At 27.8% G+C, this 22,367-nt stretch overlaps 2 protein-coding genes across 3 annotated transcripts in view; one reads left to right on the forward strand and one right to left on the reverse strand.

Annotated features, from left to right (window-relative positions):
- LOC105151517 (mid1-interacting protein 1) overlaps positions 1-8,078 on the forward strand; it is a 37,636-nt gene extending 29,558 nt beyond the window's left edge. For both annotated transcript variants that reach the window (XM_011065272.2, XM_011065273.2), the window contains exon 2: positions 2,697-8,078. In XM_011065272.2, coding sequence (XP_011063574.1) covers positions 2,697-3,345 — 649 coding nt within the window. In that variant the 3' untranslated portion in view covers positions 3,346-8,078. The remainder of the gene's footprint in view (positions 1-2,696) is intronic.
- A 4,062-nt stretch (positions 8,079-12,140) lies between these two features.
- Positions 12,141-15,911, reverse strand: LOC105151518 (hypothetical protein). Its single transcript, XM_011065274.2, has one exon. The coding sequence runs from the start codon at positions 14,213-14,215 to the stop codon at positions 12,983-12,985; it is 1,233 nt and encodes a 410-aa protein (XP_011063576.1). The 5' UTR covers positions 14,216-15,911; the 3' UTR covers positions 12,141-12,982.
- Positions 15,912-22,367: the final 6,456 nt, after the last annotated feature.

Consider the following 22,367-nt stretch of genomic DNA (forward strand, 5'->3'; position numbering starts at 1 on the left):
TTTATTTATTAAATATCAATATCAATTTGCATATCAAAGCTGTGTTCAATAACTTCGCTTTGAGTAAAAGAGTTAACTAATAGCTTGGTATTCATAAACGAATCATAGAATCATATTTATATTATTAAAGAAAAGAAGACATCGGAGCTGTATTAACATCTTAAAACAGATTAAAATTTAAAATACGAATCAATTGAATGAATATCGGTTCATAAATTAACTCTTTTATTTTTTTTTATTCAAAGTAATGTTTTGGAACATAGTCTAAAAGCTTTATTCAAAATTTAAAAAATTAATTTCTGTTATTTAGAATTATATTTTTGTGTTAAATGTTAAACTTTTTAAATTTGCACTTCAAAAATGAGACAGTCATGGTTTAATGTTGAGATTATAATATTATATTAAATGTGGCTAGATATAACGTATAGTAGATATAACGTATAGTAGATGATTTGTAAACACTAATGTGGATTTAAGATAAACATAATATTTCTTTTATGTATTAATCGAGAGAGTCATATTTTATTTTATTTTATCAATTCATTATAAATTAACATACTTATTTTTAGCAATTTCTCAATCATGTATGCATAAATGTATAATGTATGCATAAATGTATAATGTATGCATAAATTGTTATAGTCATTAGCGATGGTAGGTATTAGCATTTTCTAAAGATACGAAATCGAATTACAAACCGCATCGAAGACGAGGGCATCGGATATTTCTCTTAAAGAGTGTCACGCTCATGTGTCATTATTTGTTTGGTGACATTGCATCATATTTATTTATTACGCCACCATTGTCAAACGTACGCATCAGCCGTTTAAGAAATCTTCTTTTCCGCAGTAAAATGTTGAACGTTCGTTCGAGTAATCTTTTATGATATTTTGATTATTGAATATCTTCAGCCGTCGAGCAAAGTCAGTCTAGTCATCTACCGCGCAGAATATTGTATAATATATTCCAGACTTATTAATAGCTGTCTCAATAATAAATGTCAGTCTCATTAATAAAAATATGGCGATTTTGCGAAGAGACAAAATCCGGATGACTTCTCTCTGATTATTAATACCAAAAATTTTGTTAGAATTAATTGCAATTGATTCAAATGTTTATGATAGGATGTTCCATTCTGTAAAAAAATCGATCTTCTCAAAAATAATGATTTTAAACCGATCTATTTTTACGAAAATTGATTTTTACGAAAATTGATTTTTCTAATTAAAAGGGACTATTTTAAATTGATTTCTTTGTAAAGATTCTTCTTGTAAAGACTTCTTTTTAATTATTTTGAAGTAATGTTTTTGTAAAGAATTGATTTTTAATGATCCGAAAATCGCACATCTCTAGTTTATGATTGTGAAATAACAATTTTTGTTTTAAGAAAATTATATTTCTTAAAATTGTTAAAACTTTAAAAAATCATATTATAGTCTGATAAAAAGCTAATTAATAACCCTTTGAGGATCGAAGTTTTCTAGCAAATTTAAAAAAATTTTGTTAAAGAGATCAATAAAATTGATTTTGATCATAGAATTTTTAAATTCCAATTTCAAAAAACAATTTGTTTATTATGAAACTCACTTTTAGGAGATATTATACCTATTTGTAATTACATGGATAAATAAATCTTCATTGCATTCATGTAAATATTCAAAATATTCCATATTTTTAATTAATGGTCCAGAATATTTCTATTTTGAGTTTAACCACATTTTCAATGTTCGATAAAAATATCGCAATTACGCTTAAGTACATCATATTGGATACAGTTATCTTCTATTGTATTTGTTATATTGTACAGAGTTATTTATTTTAATCTTAATAGGCAAATATTCCGAAAATATGCAAATTTGCTAAAAAAAACACTCCAAATAGAAGTTGCATAAAGGTCCATAAAAGGAAACGTACGTGTTATGACCTCTTTAATGTTGCAAAATCTCAATAAAACGTTACTATGAATGTCTATTCTTTAATATTCTGCGATATTCACCATCAGTGATGCAAACTGAATTTTTATTCACTTATGATCGTTACTTATGGTCTCAACATTAATGTATTATTCTATACGACATTTGAAGAAACATTTATGATGACAACGAAAGTATTAAACTGAATTTTAATTATTTCTGGTTGTCGTAAGAAGGAAGAATTAGTGTAGTACAGATTATAGTTAAATGTATTTGATGGATCTTTTTTAATGGATCTTAGATGCTTAAATATTTTTATTTAAATTTATAGTTATCATTTTTTAACTGTCCGCTGAATTGATTTTTTGAATTTAAAAACGCAACTGAAACTTATTGTAATAATATTGCAAATTGACAAGCAATTTAATAATTTAATGCTCAATTGGCAACACTTTAAAAAGATTTTAATGTATTGAAAAGTCCAAAAATAAATTCGGCGCGCAGTTCAAATGAGATGACTTCATATGTAATATATAAATTCACAAATAAAATATTTAAGCACCTAAGAGTGTTCAGTTTCGATCGTTATAGGCGTTATTCCTTACTTGTTGTGATGTATTTATATTATACAGTCTTAATAAATCGTTTATTTTTGTACCTTTTTCTATTATCGATATTTTACTTGTTATCGAATAAATGAATAATTTTCCATCTTTAAACGTAAGGTTATCTCGAAATGTGTAAAAAACATGTTGAAAAAACAATGAATAATTTTCATTGCAGAAGTCTGCGGAGAATCGCCCGGCATGATGAGCCGGAATTCAGCAACGCCAGTATCTTGAATAGCATGGAGAAGTTCGTGCGCACCGTGAGCGAGATGGAGGACACTATCCTGGTGCCTAGCCGTCTGCTGGATCTATCCGTGGGTGATGCGGGTGATACAATCTGCATGAAGGGCAAACGCGGCTGCACGGTGAAGGACACCCTGGCCAACACCGACCTATACCGTCTCTACAACATCATCAACCAGATGAAGATCGAGTTACTGTGGTCACAGGAGCCTACGCGAGGCACCGTGGCGGACGATCAAACGCCGATTAAGAGTCATCCGATTGGTAGCCCATCTGAACTGACGCATCATCAGACTATAAGCAGTGGCAGACTTGGCCATGTACGTTGTCCCAGCACCACGTCTATGCAGAGTGTACAGAGCGCGTCCTCGATCGCCTGGACCTCCGACTCGGACTCTGAGAACGGCATTGAGATTGACAGCGGTCTAGAAGGTGAAGAATGCGTAGTCGATCTAGCAAGCATCGCCGCCGAAAACTTTAAGCGTCATCTGCGTGGTCTTCACAGCAGCATCGCCCGTATGACAGAGGCAGCTGAGTATCTGACGTTGCGGTATCAAGCCGATGTAGGTGGGCAGGTCTGATTCTCCGCCGGTATCATTATCATCACCATTGTTGTCGTCATCGTCGCCGCCCGTGCATCACTGATTGTCATCATGTTAGTTGGCATTGCGAACAAATATCACGTCGTCACTTTGTAATCGATCTCATGGACATAGCCGCGATTTTCGATTTCCCGAGATTGATAACAGAATTTCAGGAAACGCTGATGATGAATCGCAAAAGATTTTCTAGCATTAAACTAATCTGCATCAATTTGTTATTTTATTAACGTATAATTTATTGTGTTAAAATACGCTATTCACGCGATTTATATGAATGATACGTTTCGATAATGTATTTGGGACGCGCGATATGAAAATAAATTGTCATCGGATATATAGAATTCCGCATAAATAAACTATTAATTCCCAAATAGAATTGAGAAACTATGAGATATCTCGAGGTACTCGTGTATCATTTTTGGCATAGCATTATGGCATAACATTAGAAAAGAAAACCGACTAGTCCAGGCTTTGGTTTTCCTCATTGCCATTTGCGCGGGTTCGAGTTTTAACGATGGGTGTTACCTGCCGTTAGATGAATAGAGGTTTTCGAGATAACATGCTGCATCACAAAATGTTATTAACATGGATAGTAAGAAGAACGGATAACTCCATCTTGAGAGAATTGGGATTAAAGAGATTGAGAGAATGGGAATTAATACAAATAAGTGTTTACTTTCAACTATCCAAATGTAAATTCTTAAATTTTTCAATCATCTTGTTAGACGAGATATTATCGAGAAACTCTCGTAATCCAAGAGAAGATAAATGAAAAGCGACATTTCTCGATTCGATGTATGATTGACTAAATAAAAACTTTAACGAATACGCCGCTGAAGGACATGATGCACTTAGCATGACTTAGCGGAGGATTGTGAGGCGTGGCAGGTTATCGCGCTCAGGACTGCATGAAAAGTTACGACATTTGAAAAAACTGCAATTAAGAAGATAGAATTATGGAAGCTAATGTCTGCTTTTAATAATATAGTTTAGCACTGGCAAGTCGAACAAAATGAAAAGAATTTAAAATCAAAGATGGATGTGATTGTACATCGTTATTAATCTGGGAGTAATCGCGTACCGGTCATTTTGCCGTACTTTTTCGTTTTCTATTTATATCTTTCAATTTATTGGCACTATTATATTTTTACATAAATGTTTGTTAATGGTTTTTCGTATAATATGAGAAAATAGATGACGTAAACACGCTTATATCTACATAAAATTTGATATGTTTATAACGGTCGATCTAAAAACCGTAGCGACTTATGTTAATGTTTGTCATCTCCGCCAGTCTCCCCCATTACTATATTTTTATAAATAAAAAATAAAATTATTATAATTTTCTTATTATTTCGTTACATATATCAATAATTTTAACAAACAAAAAAAAAGATAAATTAAAATAAAGATGTATCATATAAATATAATTATTTCCAGTAATTATTACATTCCTTTGTTTTGAATTGATTAATATAAAACATTATCAGAACGTTTTCTTATTAATTATTACTTATAATAATTATAATCATATGTATTCTAGTTATAATACATATATGTGCGAAAATATATTTCGGTCAAAATGACCAGGACGCACCTACTCCCGAATCAGTGTGAACAATTTTTTCGTCATTATATTGGAGCACATTGCGTTTCTAGTAATAGATTTAGATATTACATGTGTGTTTATACAAGACATGAGGAAGATGAACATAAAACAAAAATATCGAGGAAGATACGTTTAATACAGGAATTATATAGTTTAGATCATTCTTACGTCACACATACACACACTATTCTAGATTACATTTTCTCAAACAATTTTCTTTCGATGAAACACTGTGTTGTTAAGAACAATTTTTTATTTTACACTATGTCTCTAGTTTTGTATTTAAATAGTTACAATTAATTTAAATTTGATGTAGATGATTTTAGTTTATATTTATAAAAAAATTCAGTATGGAAATATAAATTTCATATCAATACAAGAACTGTTAACAATATGAAAAATAGCTAAAATAATTTTTTAAAAATAATTTATGAAACAACGTTTGGCGTTTTGTTATTCTATGGACATAGATTCTACAGATATATACAGTTATCATTTAGTTTAAATAAATATATAACAGATCTTATTCTCTAAAATAAACTTAAACAATCGATTTTTTGAGAATATAAAAGTATTGTTAGACATGTGGAAACATTTTTAAAAATAATATTTGTAAATTGTATGGAAAGAAATGAGATGAAATTGCGAAATAGTTCCTGTATGTACTATTGTTGGATGTTATTTTATAACATATGCGATTTATTGTAACATAAGTCATGACTAGTGGTTTGTAATTAAAGTACCGAATTACCTCTGAATTATTGTAAATATTGCTACATCGAAAAAATGAATGCATTTTGGCGGCTGAGTAAGATTGTACAAACTATACGTCATGGAATTTGTGTATACCTATGATAAAAGCTGTTGCGTCAGTTTCGCTAAAATATCCTTAGAGTTTTCTCTCCACTTTTAGACTTTTGCTTTTGCGAGTGAATTGTTGATGTTATCGAATTGTATCTGATACTGCGGCGACGATCGACATTAGTGTATATATATATATTTAGCGCTCTACGATTATTTATTACGTAATAATAATAAGAGTTTAACTTTTAAGTTGCACAAGTTGTGTATACTTGTTCGCTGTAAATCATTTCAAGTCGTGGTTAGAAAAGAACGATACACTTATCGATATGTTTCTAAACTATTAAAATTTGGAACGCAACTGGAACTCGTAATCTACAGGTTGCAATGTACATAAAGCCGGTGAGATGCTTTCCCGACGCGTTGATCCGAATGATAGTGAATTTTGCACATCGGATTTGTATAGTTTGCGGTTAAGGATTTTTAAACTTTTAAAGTAAAATTATAGAAAACAGTAAAAAAAAGAAAAAATATAGTGGAGGAAAATGGTTATTATTATAACAGTTTTCGAACAACACAATTATTTCTAATAAATGGTATAACTTTTAAAAGATATATCTTTCTATACTTATTTATAGATATATTGATATACTTTTGCTTCATATTCGTGTTCTGTTGAAAATCTTTGCATTCGAGGCGAGTGGCGCGAACTTTCATTTTTATTTTATGTTTTTCTTTCTTTTGTATATATTTTATGTATATATAACATAAATTATAGATACGGTGCCATATCTGTTGAAACTTACGTTTTAACATAATCTGCATTCGCGAGCCGTGCAAAATTGTGGAAACCTTAAACGTCTGATACCAAAATTACGACTAGATGATTCGGATTGTATATATTGCGATTTTGTATTGCGCCACTAATTCGAAATTTTTTGAAAGGTGTTTTTTCCTTGCAATTTCTTTGTCTTCTTTTGTAGAATAAAAGGGAAGCGTTTCAGAAAAGGCTTTTAAAACATTTAAGCTTTTCATAATTATGCAATTGACTCGCTATGCATAGGTAAATTAAGTTAAAGATTAAATTATATAATATTAAGGATGATTTTTATATTCATTCCATTTCGGAAATTATATACTTTTATGCTTGTTCTAAGATACAATATCTCAGGGATTTTTAAATAGTAGCATACCAATGTATTGATATACTCATTACTATTTATATATTGATAAATTAACTAAAAAAAAATTAAAAAGAATATCTAGAGGCACGGTAATGCTAAACAAGCGAAACGTCATGGAAATGCGCGCGATAGAAATTACTTCAGAATTCTCTATAAAATTTTACTGATAAAAGTAAGTCAAATTGTTTAACAGCAAAAAAAAGACTCGTTGCTACACTGGTTGCTACTCGTTGCTAAACTACGTAAAGAGTAGTTAAACGAGTATTTAAGAATCTCTGAGATTGTATAAATTATGATTACGTATGGGTCATAATTAACACGCGTAATAATGTAATTATTAAAATACAAATACCGTGCTGCGATAACGATTTATTCTTCACGTGGAATCATAATCGTTAAAAAATTGGCGATGTTAATTAGAATGTTAATAAGGAATATTTGATACTTGCATGCATTTATATGAAAAAGAACGGAAGTGTCTAAGCGGAATATAATTAGATGTTTATTATACCGTTACAGAAATGAGACATTGAATTGTTCTCAAGGTTTTAAAAAATGTATAAAAGAGAATCACTTTATAATTTGTTTAATGTTAATATGAAATTTGTATTTTGAAAAAGTTCTTTTTTGCATAATTAAATCCATTATGAAAACGATACAATTGCGATCTTCGTATCATATTAGGTACATTTGTTTACGCAGCGGTTAGCGCAGAGAGTATCATTTAATCCTTGTTTAACACTCGGTGAACAACAAGGTAAAGTAATATTTCTGCGCTAACCGCTACGTAAACGAATGCAGGGATAGAGACATTTGCTATGCAATCGAAATATTGTCGCATATAATATTTTGTGCTTCAATATAAGTGTCTTTTAGCTTTACGCAAACGTGTTTATTAATTGCATTAGAATTAAGGTGTACATGAATTGCCTTGATTTTATATCGTTGTAACTGTTATAAGTGTAATATTAAAAATGCTCAATTCCTGCAAAATACACGCTGGCTTTAGCACACGCTATTGTGATGTGCAGATTAAATGAGCACATGATACTTGTACGGTATTTGTATATCTGCGCACTTGTATAACCTTGTAATGGTAATAAATTAATTACTTCCAAGCCTATTGTCTATTCTGTCTTATTATACATAGCCAAGCACATAATTAAAAAGAATCAAATAGTATTATATATCAAAGTGATTATGGATTCCTATATTCTTAATCTTCTGAAATTAACGAATCAATCTTCATATGTTCTTATTGTTTGTTTTTGGTATGTTAATGTGTGTGACAAAAGAAAATTTATCCTTTTAAATCCAAAAAGAGAATTAGTTTATGTAAAATGCTTTATTACAATAAAATTTTCAAAAATTTCATATTAAAGTTACAAAAGTCATTGCAAGTATACTAAATTTTTATCATTAAATTATTTATTAATTACTAAAAAAATTAATATAAATATTTACTAAATTAATTATAAAATGATTAATATAAAATGAATTAATATTGAATTATAAACTAATTATTCATACTTATGTTTAAAAATTTTTATGTCAATAAATGTCAATAACAATATTAATATTTTTCTCAATTATTACGCTCTTAGCGCTTTACTCATAATTACGAAAATTTGACAGAGTTTGATTGAAGTAAAAAGAAGCCTAACAGTAAACGTGTCTATGTTTTAGATAGAACTCACTTACTACTTACTGGGCTCTTCCATGTACATAAAATGTGTACGTTAAACTATGTAACTGTGGATATTTCCAGCGGATATCCATGGTTTTCGATTTTGTTCCGCATTACGTACACCGGTTTGGTTCTATTCATTGTTATGTCCACAGAATATAATTGCTTTATAATGCATTATAAAAATATTAATTAAAAATTGAAGTTTAAATTTAAAAAAACATTAAAAATGTAAAAAAGCATCAAGAATATTTTAATACTGTTTAAAAGTATTTATTAGTGCAAAACATATACTAAGAAAAAATGCAACAGAGGAAACCAAATTTAATACCATTGTTTAGATGTTCATTATAAAAAGCTGTACAAATTGTTCTAACTTTAGATTGTTTTGACCGAATATAATTACGATAAAAACTTTGATAAATTTTCCTATGCAAACTATATTTTTAATTTAAGAATTTAAATAAAATTTAATTCGATAAAACGGACTTACCTGTAGTAGAGGCTTTCCACCATCTTCGATTTAAATCTGCAGTTCTTTTTTAGTTGCATAAAAATTTTTTATTTTTTCATTATTTATTACTTTACATAAAATTATTTTGAAATGTAATATAAAGAAAATATGTTAGAAACATATAATTTAATATAACATGATAGATATTATGTAATACACTATAAAGTAAAATATAATATAAATCAAATTAAGATATATTACATTTCGTAAGCAATTTCTTTATATATTATACTGTACTGTTTTTACGGAATATATTTGCAATCGATGAGCCATTAGCTTACTTGGAATTTTTAAGTCTTATATTCTTAATTTTAAGTTATGAACAAAATCGAGCAGAGACAAATTAATGTATAATAAAAAAATTGTATGATGAGTCGTGATTTTATATAATGTACTTATATTATAATATTTCCTTTAAAAACATTAATAAAAATATGTGATTTTTGAGTTATTATCATGAATAAATTATGTTTACTATAAAAATTATGTTTACTATATTGAAATATGCTTCCATATTTGTGAAATGTTTTAATGCCAGGCAATTTCTTTCCTGATAATCGACAATTATGCGTATCTCTGCAAGGTTTTTATAATTATCTGATGGCTCAAAAAATAAATCGAAATTTAATTCGAAAATTAATCGAAAACGTTATATTTATATTTATTATATTTTTGAATCTCTTAACTAAATTATTTCTGCGTCCTGACAATCGCGCGTGACTTATATTTGTCATTTTTATCATGATTAATTACTTGTTATCATGAGAGTTAGGGTACGTTCCGTTTCACGCATAATGTGCATGATATAATATTTTATTCTTTTTTAATATTCGATAAACAACAAGGATAAAATGATGCATCATGTATGAAACGGAACTTTTAAGTAAAGATAACTCTATTAAAAGTAATCTAACGTAACTTCACTCTTAATATGATCGCCAAACAGCATTGTGTCTTTTTTAAAGTTTTCAAAGAGATTAATATCCATAAGATTATATCTTAATTTGATTTATATTATATTTTATTTTATAGTGTATTACATAATATCTATCATGTTGTATTATATACGTTGTATTAAATTATATATTTCTAACATATTTTCTTTATATTATATTTCAAAATAAATTTTATGTAAAGTAATAAATAATGATTGGATATTGGATATTCAGAAAGAATATGTGACATCATATATTTGAGATCCAGTTAGATATTGATGGAGTCATTATCCATCCGAATACCGAATATTTTTCGGATATCGGTGCAATTTCTCCATTCTATTAAAAAAAAAAAAAAAGAAAGAGAAAAAGGAAAGCAAGGAAAAGATAGCGATAATAATTTTCTTTGTCTCTCTTACGTGCAAAGAAAAAGAGGAAGAATGAATTGTGCAAGAAGTTCAGCTGAAAAGAATCGAATTCTTCATCAGTGACGCAAATTTTCAATAAAATTTCAATCAGATATACATATATAGCCGGATGCTAATGATATTCGGTCGGATAGTAAAAAAGCCGGGATAAGACCGGATATCGGATACTTTCTGGATATCCGATCTTTAATTGCAAGTAAAAAATTAATTATTGTTTTAAATGAATTAATAAGAGAATTGACTGCACTAATATTATGTTATAAAATCTCAAATTTTTTAGGCATAATAATATTATATATATAATATAAGAACATTATACACAAGTCATTTCTATGATATACTAATTATCATTGTTAAAAAGAAAATAATTAAAATTATCTCAAAGGACGCCGGCACATGAGCAATAATTTTAACTTTGCGTTAATTATTGCAAGTTATTGTAAATATATGATTTGTGATGTGATTCATTTATACATACTTGTCCAGTTGTTTGCTATTTTCAAATTATAATGAAAATCTCTAATAAATTTTAATGTTTTAATATCTTAATAATGTTTGCAAAATACAGTTCGCAAGAAATAATGTTTAAAGAAAAAAAAAATGATAAAAATGTTTCTACGGAGTCTTTATCAATATACACATATGAATAATAAACTTCGATACAAGGTCAACTATATTAAACGAGTAAAAATTAGGATGACCGACAAAAATACATGTTTTGTTATTCTCATGAAGAATTTTTACATAAATTTTACATAAATTACCGTAAATTCTCATTATTCTCGCACTTGTAGATTTTGATTTCAAAGCAAGGACCAACATAGAAAATTTTTGATCGCACGTATGAAAGAACGCGAGGGAATTTTCATTTCGGAGCATTTCTGGATGTGGGATAATAATCTTAGACATCGCTCTCGCACATGTAGATTTTGACACAAAATGCAGAGAGAAACGTAGAAAATTTTTGTTACACATACTTATGAGAGATCGTTAATTGTCTATCTATTTAATTTGACTTATTTTTAATTTTCCACAATCGCTCCAAACTTTAATCACACACAAAAAATGACATTTAATTACGTTTCTAAGGATATATATACTTTTATCGATCGGATTGTGGTAGATTTTTGAAGATCTTCATTACTTTGTTAGGATCGCCGTCAATTATGCAATAAATTTTGTAGTTAATGAAATAAATTTAGTCAAATATATCCAACAATTTTATTACAAATAATTTAGAATCCAGAAACCTTTTATTTTAAATAAGTTCTTATTGTAAAGGATTAAAAAAATGTAATTTTAACATTAACAATAGGTATATGTTATAAATACTTATTACTTTCCAACCATGCATATATTTGCTTACATAAATATGTAAGTAACATTATATATGTATAAGATAGTATAATATTCATAATATTTAAACTCGGAAAAAAGTATTAGGTGTTGGAATTAATTCGTAGCGTTTTACAAGTGATGGGAAGTACTTTCATTAATGTATTTTTTAATGCTCATGTGAAATAAATAACATTCTTTCATTAAAAAACGCTACGAATTAATTCCAACACCTAATAATATATATAGGCATAATTATATGTAAAATATGTTAATTTTATATAATTATATATATAATTATATATAAATACAGAAAATTTTATTGGCGGTGTATTCTCATACAAACATAGTTTAAAAATATTATTTTAATAAGATGTACAAAGTGATGTCATGTACTATTATCGAGATATATTCATGATTCGTTTTAAAGACGCATTGAATAATTATGGAATATTTAGTACTGGTAATAGAATCGGTTTTCATACATGATATAGCTTATGATCTGAAACAAAAGATATCGAGAGTAGTTGTAATTGCTTACTATCAATTACAGCGACTAGGGAGATTTTTTTAATTATTTTTTTCTAGAGCTGTGATTGGCTAATGCTAGAACTTGTGCAACTGATATACACTCAAAGATATCAATATAATGGATAGTTTTTGAATATAATATTATAGGTATAAAATATACAACGAGCAAAGCATTGATCTGAGAGAAATCGATTGAAGTTTCACGTGCCTCAACTTTAATTTGAAAGATAACAGTATTGATACAGAAAATGATTATTTTGATGTTCCTATTCTCGATATCATTTTGAATTAATTAATGTGATAAGGCTCTATATTTTATATTAAGGAACGCTCTTTATTTTGATGTTCATGAACACTCTTCCAATATATTTAGTTTTACACAAATGGTAAATAAAATATTGTACATTTGATGTTACATCAAAAATGTGAAACAACATCAGTTAGTAGCTCTATACAGGGAACGAGTTTTACATTTTTGACAAATTAAAGCTTAAAATTTATTCATTATTGAACTTAAAATCTATTCATTGTTGAGCTTCATGTTATTAATCGACAGACATTACATTTTATTCATTCGAATTATTTCGCGCGACTATAAAACATGTTTCAGGCAACCAAGATCTTTTAGATACAGCAAGGCATCAACTAGTATTTTGGATACTTTGTCTCCTCCAGCATATCTTTGTTTCTTCATGCTTTCTAAAGGGCCAAAATCTAATATTTCTCGTACTAATACTTCTGGTGTGAGATATCCCAGTATGGTCGGTATAAAGATGCACATAACAACGAAACCAAAGAGAGCACCCCTCTTAAAATCGTTTAACAAAGCATTATACGAGTATTTCTCAATATCTTGAACGCCGGTGTTTAATAGATATTCTTTAAGCGAGTCATGGTAAGCCTGTATGAAATCGAAAAATTTTTCTTTTCTTATTTCATTTGAACAACATAAATGAAGATACGTGGAGAGATCAATGACAGGTGTCGAGTATCTAATAAGCGCGAAATCAATTAATATTGGAAGATGCTGTCCATTATCGTTTTCTGTCTTGAAGAGAATATTGTCCAATGTGAAATCACCGTGACACAACGTGGCTAGAGGTTCAAGCGGTTGTATCGTTTTTATCATCACTTCTTCAAACGCGTTTGAAAATAAGGCTTCCATCTTATCACAGAAAACTGCATCATGATCCTGGCTGCGAAGATATTCTACCACTCGTGATGTCTTAATGTTGCAAGCCAACTTGTATATATTTTCCGTTTTGTTTGTAAACCTAACTTCTTGAATTTTCGTTGTGATATCGAAGAATTTTTCCCATTGCATTTCCTTCATGACATATCCTTTACCATGAAATCGTCCCAGCTCGCGCATCGCCGCTAATGTGTATTCCACTGGAGGATCATATTTATATGGACAAGAATAATATCTTTGTTCGTTGACATTTTCTAAAGCAATTATAGAGTCGTTAGGCGGTCGTTCTTCAACATAAAAACATTTTGCATAATTATCTGGTCGGGCGTACATTTGATAGAACAAGATCTCGTTGCGAAATTGAAGATCAATACGAACTGTCTGATTAAAATCCAACATAGGCCTCTTCAGTATCATAGACAATTCTTCATTCTGTCTGTTTGTTTTATTCTCAAATTTTAAACGTATACGATATATGTTGGACATAATACAGTTGCCAGTAGATCCTAATAATTCGTACTGAGCTTTATGAATGTCCGATCCAAGATTCTCGATGATCTTTGGCATCATCTCGTCTATCCATCTTTGAACGTTTTCGTAAGATATTTTATTTTGAGTACTCAATTCGCACATGTTCGAATAATAATGAAATATATGTGAGTTACTAATTGAATTTATATCACTTCGGTAATTAGCGCGGCACTAATAGTGGCTTCTTGTAAAAGCTAACTAATTTTAGCGCAAGTAAAAACTACGAGTTTTATGAAGTTAACATGAAGATTGGCAAATAGATATCAATGCAACGCGGTACCACAAAAATAGTTTAACTGCGCATATCAACGCATACTTTTTATACAATAGAATGCTGAACAGTTTGTTATCAGCTGATGACCGTGTCTGATAATAATTGACATTTAAAATAATACGTGTGATACGGAATAGTTACAGATAGACGTTAGGCATTATAGTCAACTTGTAAACAATTGTTCCTTATATTTTTAAAACTAAATGCAACAGTTTTTTAAAAGATATATTTTTTAATGTAAATTACATATGTATTATAAATGACATGAAAAAGTAGAAATAAATGCATTAAAAAAATTCCATTTTTTAAATTTTAAATACTTACTATAATAAATAATATATCGGTTGTATATTCATGTGGACATAAACGTAATTCACGTAATATTATCATTCATTGACATTTTCTAAGGTGATTACTGACAATGAGTTGGAAGGTGATCGTTCTTCGAGGTAAAGCATTGCGATGTAGATGTAATATTCATTATAATATGATAATAAAATAATGCATAACAATACAGGATGGCCTATTGAAAACAAAACAGATCGAATATAAAAATGATTTTTCAAATAAAATGTAAAAAGATCAATTTTTATTTGAAAAGAGACATCTTTTGACGTATAATTCTTACCCTCAACTTTAACTCCCTAAACGGGGGTGCCTCTCTTCTTTAAAATCTTTAAAAAATTTTAAATGAAAAAGAGAGACCAAATGATATCTCATTAGAAAGGCCTTTCAATTTCCTATATTTCTATGTTTGATTTTTTTTAATTCGATCAATTTGTTTAGATGACAGAATGTCAAGTATGAAACAAACAAATCTTCATATCTTTTTTCTTTATTATCTATTGAATCAGTTCATTAATTATTTGCAAAGGTCTAAGACGCATATAATTGTGTAAGTTCCCGTGATAATTGTTCGAAATATTGACTACCATACAATAATAGAGATTTTGCTTGAAACATTGTTATATATTTTGGATTCTGAAACATTTATAGGATGATTTGATTCGGCATTCGTTAACGATAAATTAACGTAAATCTTCTAAAAATGTTAGCTATGTTGCATAAATTTTACTTTTTAAATGATCCTTACAAAAAGAAATTTAATGATGACAAATCTTGAGACTGAGAGACCATTCAATAGCGCCTTTTTTTCCAATCCAATGATTCGGAAAAACTTTATTCAAATACAAACAAGCCGTGCATAATGCGGAGGAGCTCCGTCTATCTCTTATTAAAATATTAATTGATTTTTAAAATAATGATCATCATTAAAAAATGATCATCAAATTATTACTATCCTACATTACTTAAACTTTATAAAAAATTAAACATATAATATAAATCATTCCCACTAAATCAGACAATTATCATTAATAATCTTAATCCTAAAACTCTCTCACAAACCCTAAAAATTAAATAATAAATAAAATAAAATTCTATACATACCTGTATCATAATAATATACATAATTCTTGAAATATTCACTACTAATAATTCAACTATTATTAATATAATTAATATATATTTATATATTAAAATCAATATTAAAGAAATCAATATTAAAGAAATCATAAAAACATATAAATTATAATATCTAAAAGAATGTTTTATAATTTATTATAAAAATATTAATTTTGTAAATTAAAAATATAAATAAAAAATATAAATTTTAACTCATTAAAACAAAAATAATCAAATAAAAAAAATATCTTTATTTCACAACCAATATATTTATCTTTAATCTCTAAAATTAATATTCTTTATTTTTTGCATATTTATATGCCCACTTCACTCATCCCTGATAATGATTAATTAAAATCCCCTCTCATCTATAAATCCGTCATAAATCTATTTTTAACTCATGTAAAATAAAATAATGTTCTGACCAAATTATCTAATATAATTTTTTTTATTATTCTATTAATTTATTTAATTCCATTTATTATTTTAATAAATTCATTCAATATAAGTTATATAGTTCTATAATTATTTTTTTAATATTATATTCTTTGATCAAAAAACTATATACATTCCATTATTACATTTCTAATCTTAATCAGAGAATTACTTATTATCTTTTTATATACTTTACAAGATTAATTTCAAATATAAAAAATAATTACTACATTAAACCACTACTTATATTAATATTTCTCATAAATATATTCATACTTATACTAATGATAGTTCCCAATTACTCTCCGTAATGAATCTAAGAAATAAAAACCATGCAATAAAACTTATTAATCCTTAGTACACTCCTTAGCTTTAGGCAACCTTATGTAATTTGCGTTCGTAGGTATTTAATTTTCATTAATTACTGCGACATTCGGAGCGACTTGTAAATACGTACGTCTCTCTTCGAGATCGTCGAATGAATGCCGAAGTGATGATGTAGTCAACTGTGCCGCGTACACGCTTACGTTTTATTCATTACATACACAGCTCAATGAGTATTTTAGATATTTCATGTGTTCTCACATATACGCTATAAAAATGAGATTCTTATTGTTAGATATTTCAAATTGTTGCTTTTTATCACTTTGAATCGTATAATTCTATCATTTTCATGTTACTCCACATTCTTATGGTACGGGAAAAGTAAAAACAGATAAATATATTTAAACAGATAATTATATTTAAATTACATATCTTTAAATGTATGTATATGCTATTTATACATATTATTTTATTTAGTCGAAATTATTTCATAATTTAAAATTAATTTTTATCTTCATTTAAAGGATATATGTCATATTTAATCTTTATTTAATTATAAATCAAAAGATCTATAATAAAAAAGATCTATAAAGATTGAAATATAATATTGGGATGTCAAAAGCACTTCATGTGAGCAGTTATATAAGAAAAATCACGTTAAAAACCTTTTTTTACTTCTTACTTTTTTGTCAGCACATTGTAATTGATACAAAATGTTTAAAATTATAAAATGAACGTTAAATATGTTCCTTGATCACGATATAATTATGATACATGATACATTAAACGACTGGCGCCGCTAAATCTAGATAGATGTATAAGGAACTAGACAGAAATTTTTTCATTAATCTGAGAACATTAAAAATGTAAAGAACATTATTTTACTTCGTAATGTACGTTAATATTTCGACAGTTAGACGGTTGGCACGCGACTTTGGGGTGGAGGTGACTCGGAACGGCGCGTCATATTTAGGTTTATGCGTAGTTATCACGCAATCATTCTCTTATTAAGATTCGTAGAAGCAAGTAGTTGTGTCGCGTACGGCTCTTTTTCACATTACTTTTTGAAATCTTATCACGAAGAATGCCAAATATAATATGAAATGTTGTACTCTATGAATAATTAATCATACTAATAATCGTATTACGTGAATATTCATAAAATACAACATTTCGTATTACATCTAGCATTTCCTGCGATTATTATATGTTTTAAAAAGAAGAATCACACGGCTACTTGTCTGTACGAATGGTATTACACGAATTATAAAAAAGCAATCTCAGTATGAACATGCAAATAACGCAATTCCTGCTTTCACAATTAATAGTATAGTTTAATAATTTAATTAATTTTTTGTTTTTGTGCACCTTTCGTTATACGATCCGTTTAAAAATTAAACGTAATTTTGATATTATTTATCGATAATGAAAGAAACGTTTCTCTTTTTTTATTAATCTCTAGCCCATTTTATTGACTCTAATGATATCTTACAGACATCATCTATAAATGAAAAATTCAACCCTTTTATCTGCTCCAAATTTATTTCGCAATGATAACGAATTGCAGAATTGTGTTTGATATTCATTTCTAAAAGTTAACCGATTGCATAATAATTGCGTAGTAATATAGATAATAGCTACATATTACATTTTTCAGATTATCTTCCTTCTCACGGGTACGACCTTGACGTGGTGGGAAGGCTCAATATCCAGAGGATATTTATACGAAAAGAACGGTTTTTCTCAAGTATCTAAAAATTTTCGGATCTGTCTGAACGATATTTTTAGATAAATTTTTAGATACTTGAATAAAATCGTTCTCTTCGTGCAAAAATCCAACGACAGGGAAGCTAACGTACCCTCGTCGCCGATTTACTTGAAATGAACGAACCGCAGCCGGTTCGTCGCGTCGCGCGTTTGCATCGGGAGTGCCGTTCAAGTAATCGGACTCAAATTATAGTCCGCGCGCGATTATAGGGTATTATTCGCGAGTGTTTTACGCGAGTGTCCTGTGCGAGAGGATGTCAACCCTATTCTGAGAGGAGGAGGAGATTTGGGAGAGATATCAGGCACCGGCGGAGCAACCTTGCGGTAAATATTATTTTTTACTTATGTTACATCTGTATCCTTCTTCTTTTAAATTTATTTTTTTCAGTAGTTTTATTTTAATAATTTGAAAATGATAATTAGAAAATAAAAGGATTATTTTAAAATTATTTTGAAACTTTATAAACATGTATTTTTAAGAAAATGTATAATTATTTTTATATAACTGAATGGTGAATTAAAAATTCAATGCTTATATATAAAAATTATTATGAATATTATATGATTTTATTTTTAAGAGAACTTTGCATTTAGTAAATATTTTTTGAAATATTGGTTGGTTTTTGTACTCTGTTTTAATTTGGATTTCCTATTCTTCTTATTACAGAATCATCGTAGCGACGTTGCTGATATAACTCCGCTGTTGCGCATCGGATTAGTGAGTGATAAATTAATGTTTTTATTGGGATAACGGATGTGTGGTACTTTTATTAATTACTATATAGATGCATATGTATCAATTTATTAAATATATATGGATATACTATATGTATAGATTCCATACATCTGTTGCCTTAAAATGGATAAGTAATAACAGTTTGGGATAAACTTAATCCTAGATACCTCTTTATTATATAGAATTTATTGTGCATGCATTGTTAAATTTATAATGTTACGTTACATCTACTCAGTAAAAAGTTTTTCATACATGAATATATGCAAATATGTATAAATATACATAAATATCTATAAACATGTATAATCATATATGAAATATCCGTGCATGTTCATACATCCCTCTCTCTTTTTTGTAAAATTACTTTTACAAAAATGTGATAGAAATAATAATAGTAATTTGAAAACATTAAAAATAATTAAAAGGGTAATTTTTTACTATTTGTTTTTTAAAAAAAATCAAGTTTGAAGAAATGTAAAAAAATTACTTATGTATAATTATATATAAAATTATGCATAATTATGTTTGAGCATTTTTTTTTACATTTTTTCAAACTTGTTTTTTTTTCCTGAAATAAATAATGCGAAAATTAATCCTTTATTATTTTTAATGTTTTCACATTACTATTATTATTTTTGTTACACTAAAAAGTAATTTTATACAAGAAAAAGGGATGTATGAATAAGTATGGACGTATTTCGTATTCGATTATACATGCTTATGAATATTTATGTATGTTTATATATATTTATACATATTCATGCATGAAAAATTTTTTACCGGGGCATTTTAAATTATTTCTAATTATTATTAAATTTAGCTCAAATTTTATGTACTAATTGTAAATTCATACATGTTAATGAACGCTTTTATTAAGTAACTTAATTACAAAAGTATAATAAAAAGTTCTTTCCATTCGTTTTTTATAATATATTTTGGAAGTTAAAACGAAAAAGGATAAAATATTTGTATTTTTGAAATATATGAAATACAGGAAATTGTAATGTAAAACATATAATTTATTAATCTCGCTTTTCTGTAAAAGACGTTTATTAATTATTATTATTTATCTCAATGCACTTACTTCAGCCTAATCTTTTATAATTTATCTATATGTAGCAACTGGATTTTATACCAGTTAAAGCAGTGACATGATGTAAGATCCAATATACATTTTATCAAAAAATATAAGAATTTTATCTTATAACTATTTCAAAATCGCGTTCAGAGTTTTGCATGACTTAAAATACGACTTAATTTTGAAATAATAAATTATTCAAAAAATGATTTTAATAATATACAAAATACGATAGGGATATATATATTTATTGAAGTGAGGGAAAATTATCTCTTTCGGATCTTACATCATTCATCTGAATTTTTCATCTTCGCATGTTTTGAGATGAGATTCAGCAACCAATCGTTCGAATCGTTAAAAATACGTATAGGCCTTGAATTTTATCAGAAGATAATTGGTTGAATTTTATCGGATGATTAATTTTCAGTCATTTATTTTTAAATAAGTCTTTTTGATTATATTATAAAATTTACATTAAGCAATTTAATTTAATTTTTTCGTAATATTCGAGACTCTTGAAATAAAAACATTATTGACATGAAAATTTTTTTAATTTAGGTTTAGTCGAATATTTATTGTATATTTTTGATTTTGAATAAACGTGGATAGAAAATAAATTAATAATATACGAAATTTATTCGTATATTAATAGAATTGTTATTATTATTAATGATAATTGTGCATATTAATATTTAGTCTATTTTATTAATATGATGGCCTCTTCGCGACGCGTTCGTGTTCCACGCATCATACAAAAGCGTAAAGTCTTACGCTTATTACTGGCGATGTTAGTCGGCAGCAGTCGGCAGTAAAAAGGAGTATTTCTCTTTGTTGTCGATTTTTGACTTATGAAGCCAGAATGTTGGTCAGGAGCAACGAAAGGTGAGTTCAATCTGGCCAGAAGAAAGAAAAGAATCTTTACGAGCAGAATGTCCCAATGAGCAGAATGTTAAAGTTGACGCATAAGATAACTTTAAGATATCTTTCAGAATTCTTTATGAAATATCTTAAAGATGTTTTTTAAAGAATTCTTAAAGATATCTTAAAGTTGTCTTATGCATCGGTTTTAGACATTCTGCTCACTGAGAGGTAGATTGGTGTGTGACCAATCTAAATTTGTAAAAAGTAAACTGAATATTCGGGAGGGTAATTTGCTCGCAAATTGCAAGTTCTTATATTTTTTGAGAGTTTTTTAAAATACAAAAAAAAACCAACAAACAACAGAACTAATGAGAGACAGCGCGGATAATCAAGCGCAAGTTTGGTAGAATTAAAAAAATCTACAAAACTTGCGCTTAATTATCCGCGCTGACTCTTAGTCTTTTGTTATTTATTAATTTTTTTTGTATTTTAAAGATTGAAAGAGCTTGTTTTAATTATATTATTGCTTATTGCTTATTTATTATTAGTATCGCGATTAAGTCATCCCACTGAGTTTATTAGTACGCAATAGGATATATGATTAGACATTAACTGCGTTCAGCAGAGAAAGCAGCTTTGCAACTGTTGTAAAATTCTTCTATGTGATTAGTTTGTGCATTTAAATCCATAAGGAATTAAAAGCAAGAATCAATCATATTGAAGAATTCTATAACAATCAAAAATCTACTTTTTCTGAACGGAGTCATTAACATATATTATATTAGGTGTTGGAATTAATTCGTAGCGTTTTACAAGTGATGGGAAGTACTTTCATTAATGTATTTTTTAATGCTCATGTGAAATAAATAACATTCTTTCATTAAAAAACGCTACGAATTAATTCCAACACCTAATATATTCGTGTTATTGCACATTTATGAAGTAATGTAGGTAGGAATACACGGGTAGGTAGGATAATAAGGATGATAAATATAGACAGGTAGGACTAAACACGTTCTATGTATACACTTGATAATTGGAAGTGAGGGATTAAAAATTGAATAAAATTTAAAATTAATTTTAAGTTTTATTTAATTACCAGAATCCCGTTCTAATGATCGAATATAAAAATAAACCAAATTAATTTCAAATTTTATTAAATTTTCAGCTATCCTGAAATTAAACTTTTTTTGTAAAATTTTATACACGTACAAATGATGCAACGCATTAATATTGTAATTAACTTTATTGTAAATAAATGTATAATAATATTAGGTACGTAATATAAAATTTATGTAAACTATATCCAGATGAA

Source organism: Acromyrmex echinatior, chromosome 3, assembly GCF_024713525.1.
Source record: "Acromyrmex echinatior isolate Ae372 chromosome 3, ASM2471352v2, whole genome shotgun sequence".
Taxonomy (NCBI): domain Eukaryota; kingdom Metazoa; phylum Arthropoda; class Insecta; order Hymenoptera; family Formicidae; genus Acromyrmex; species Acromyrmex echinatior.

Coding starts and splice junctions, on each gene's coding strand:
- LOC105151518 (XM_011065274.2), bottom strand. CDS start 14,215: ATGTGCGAATTGAGTACTCAAAATAAAATATCTTACGAAAACGTTCAA.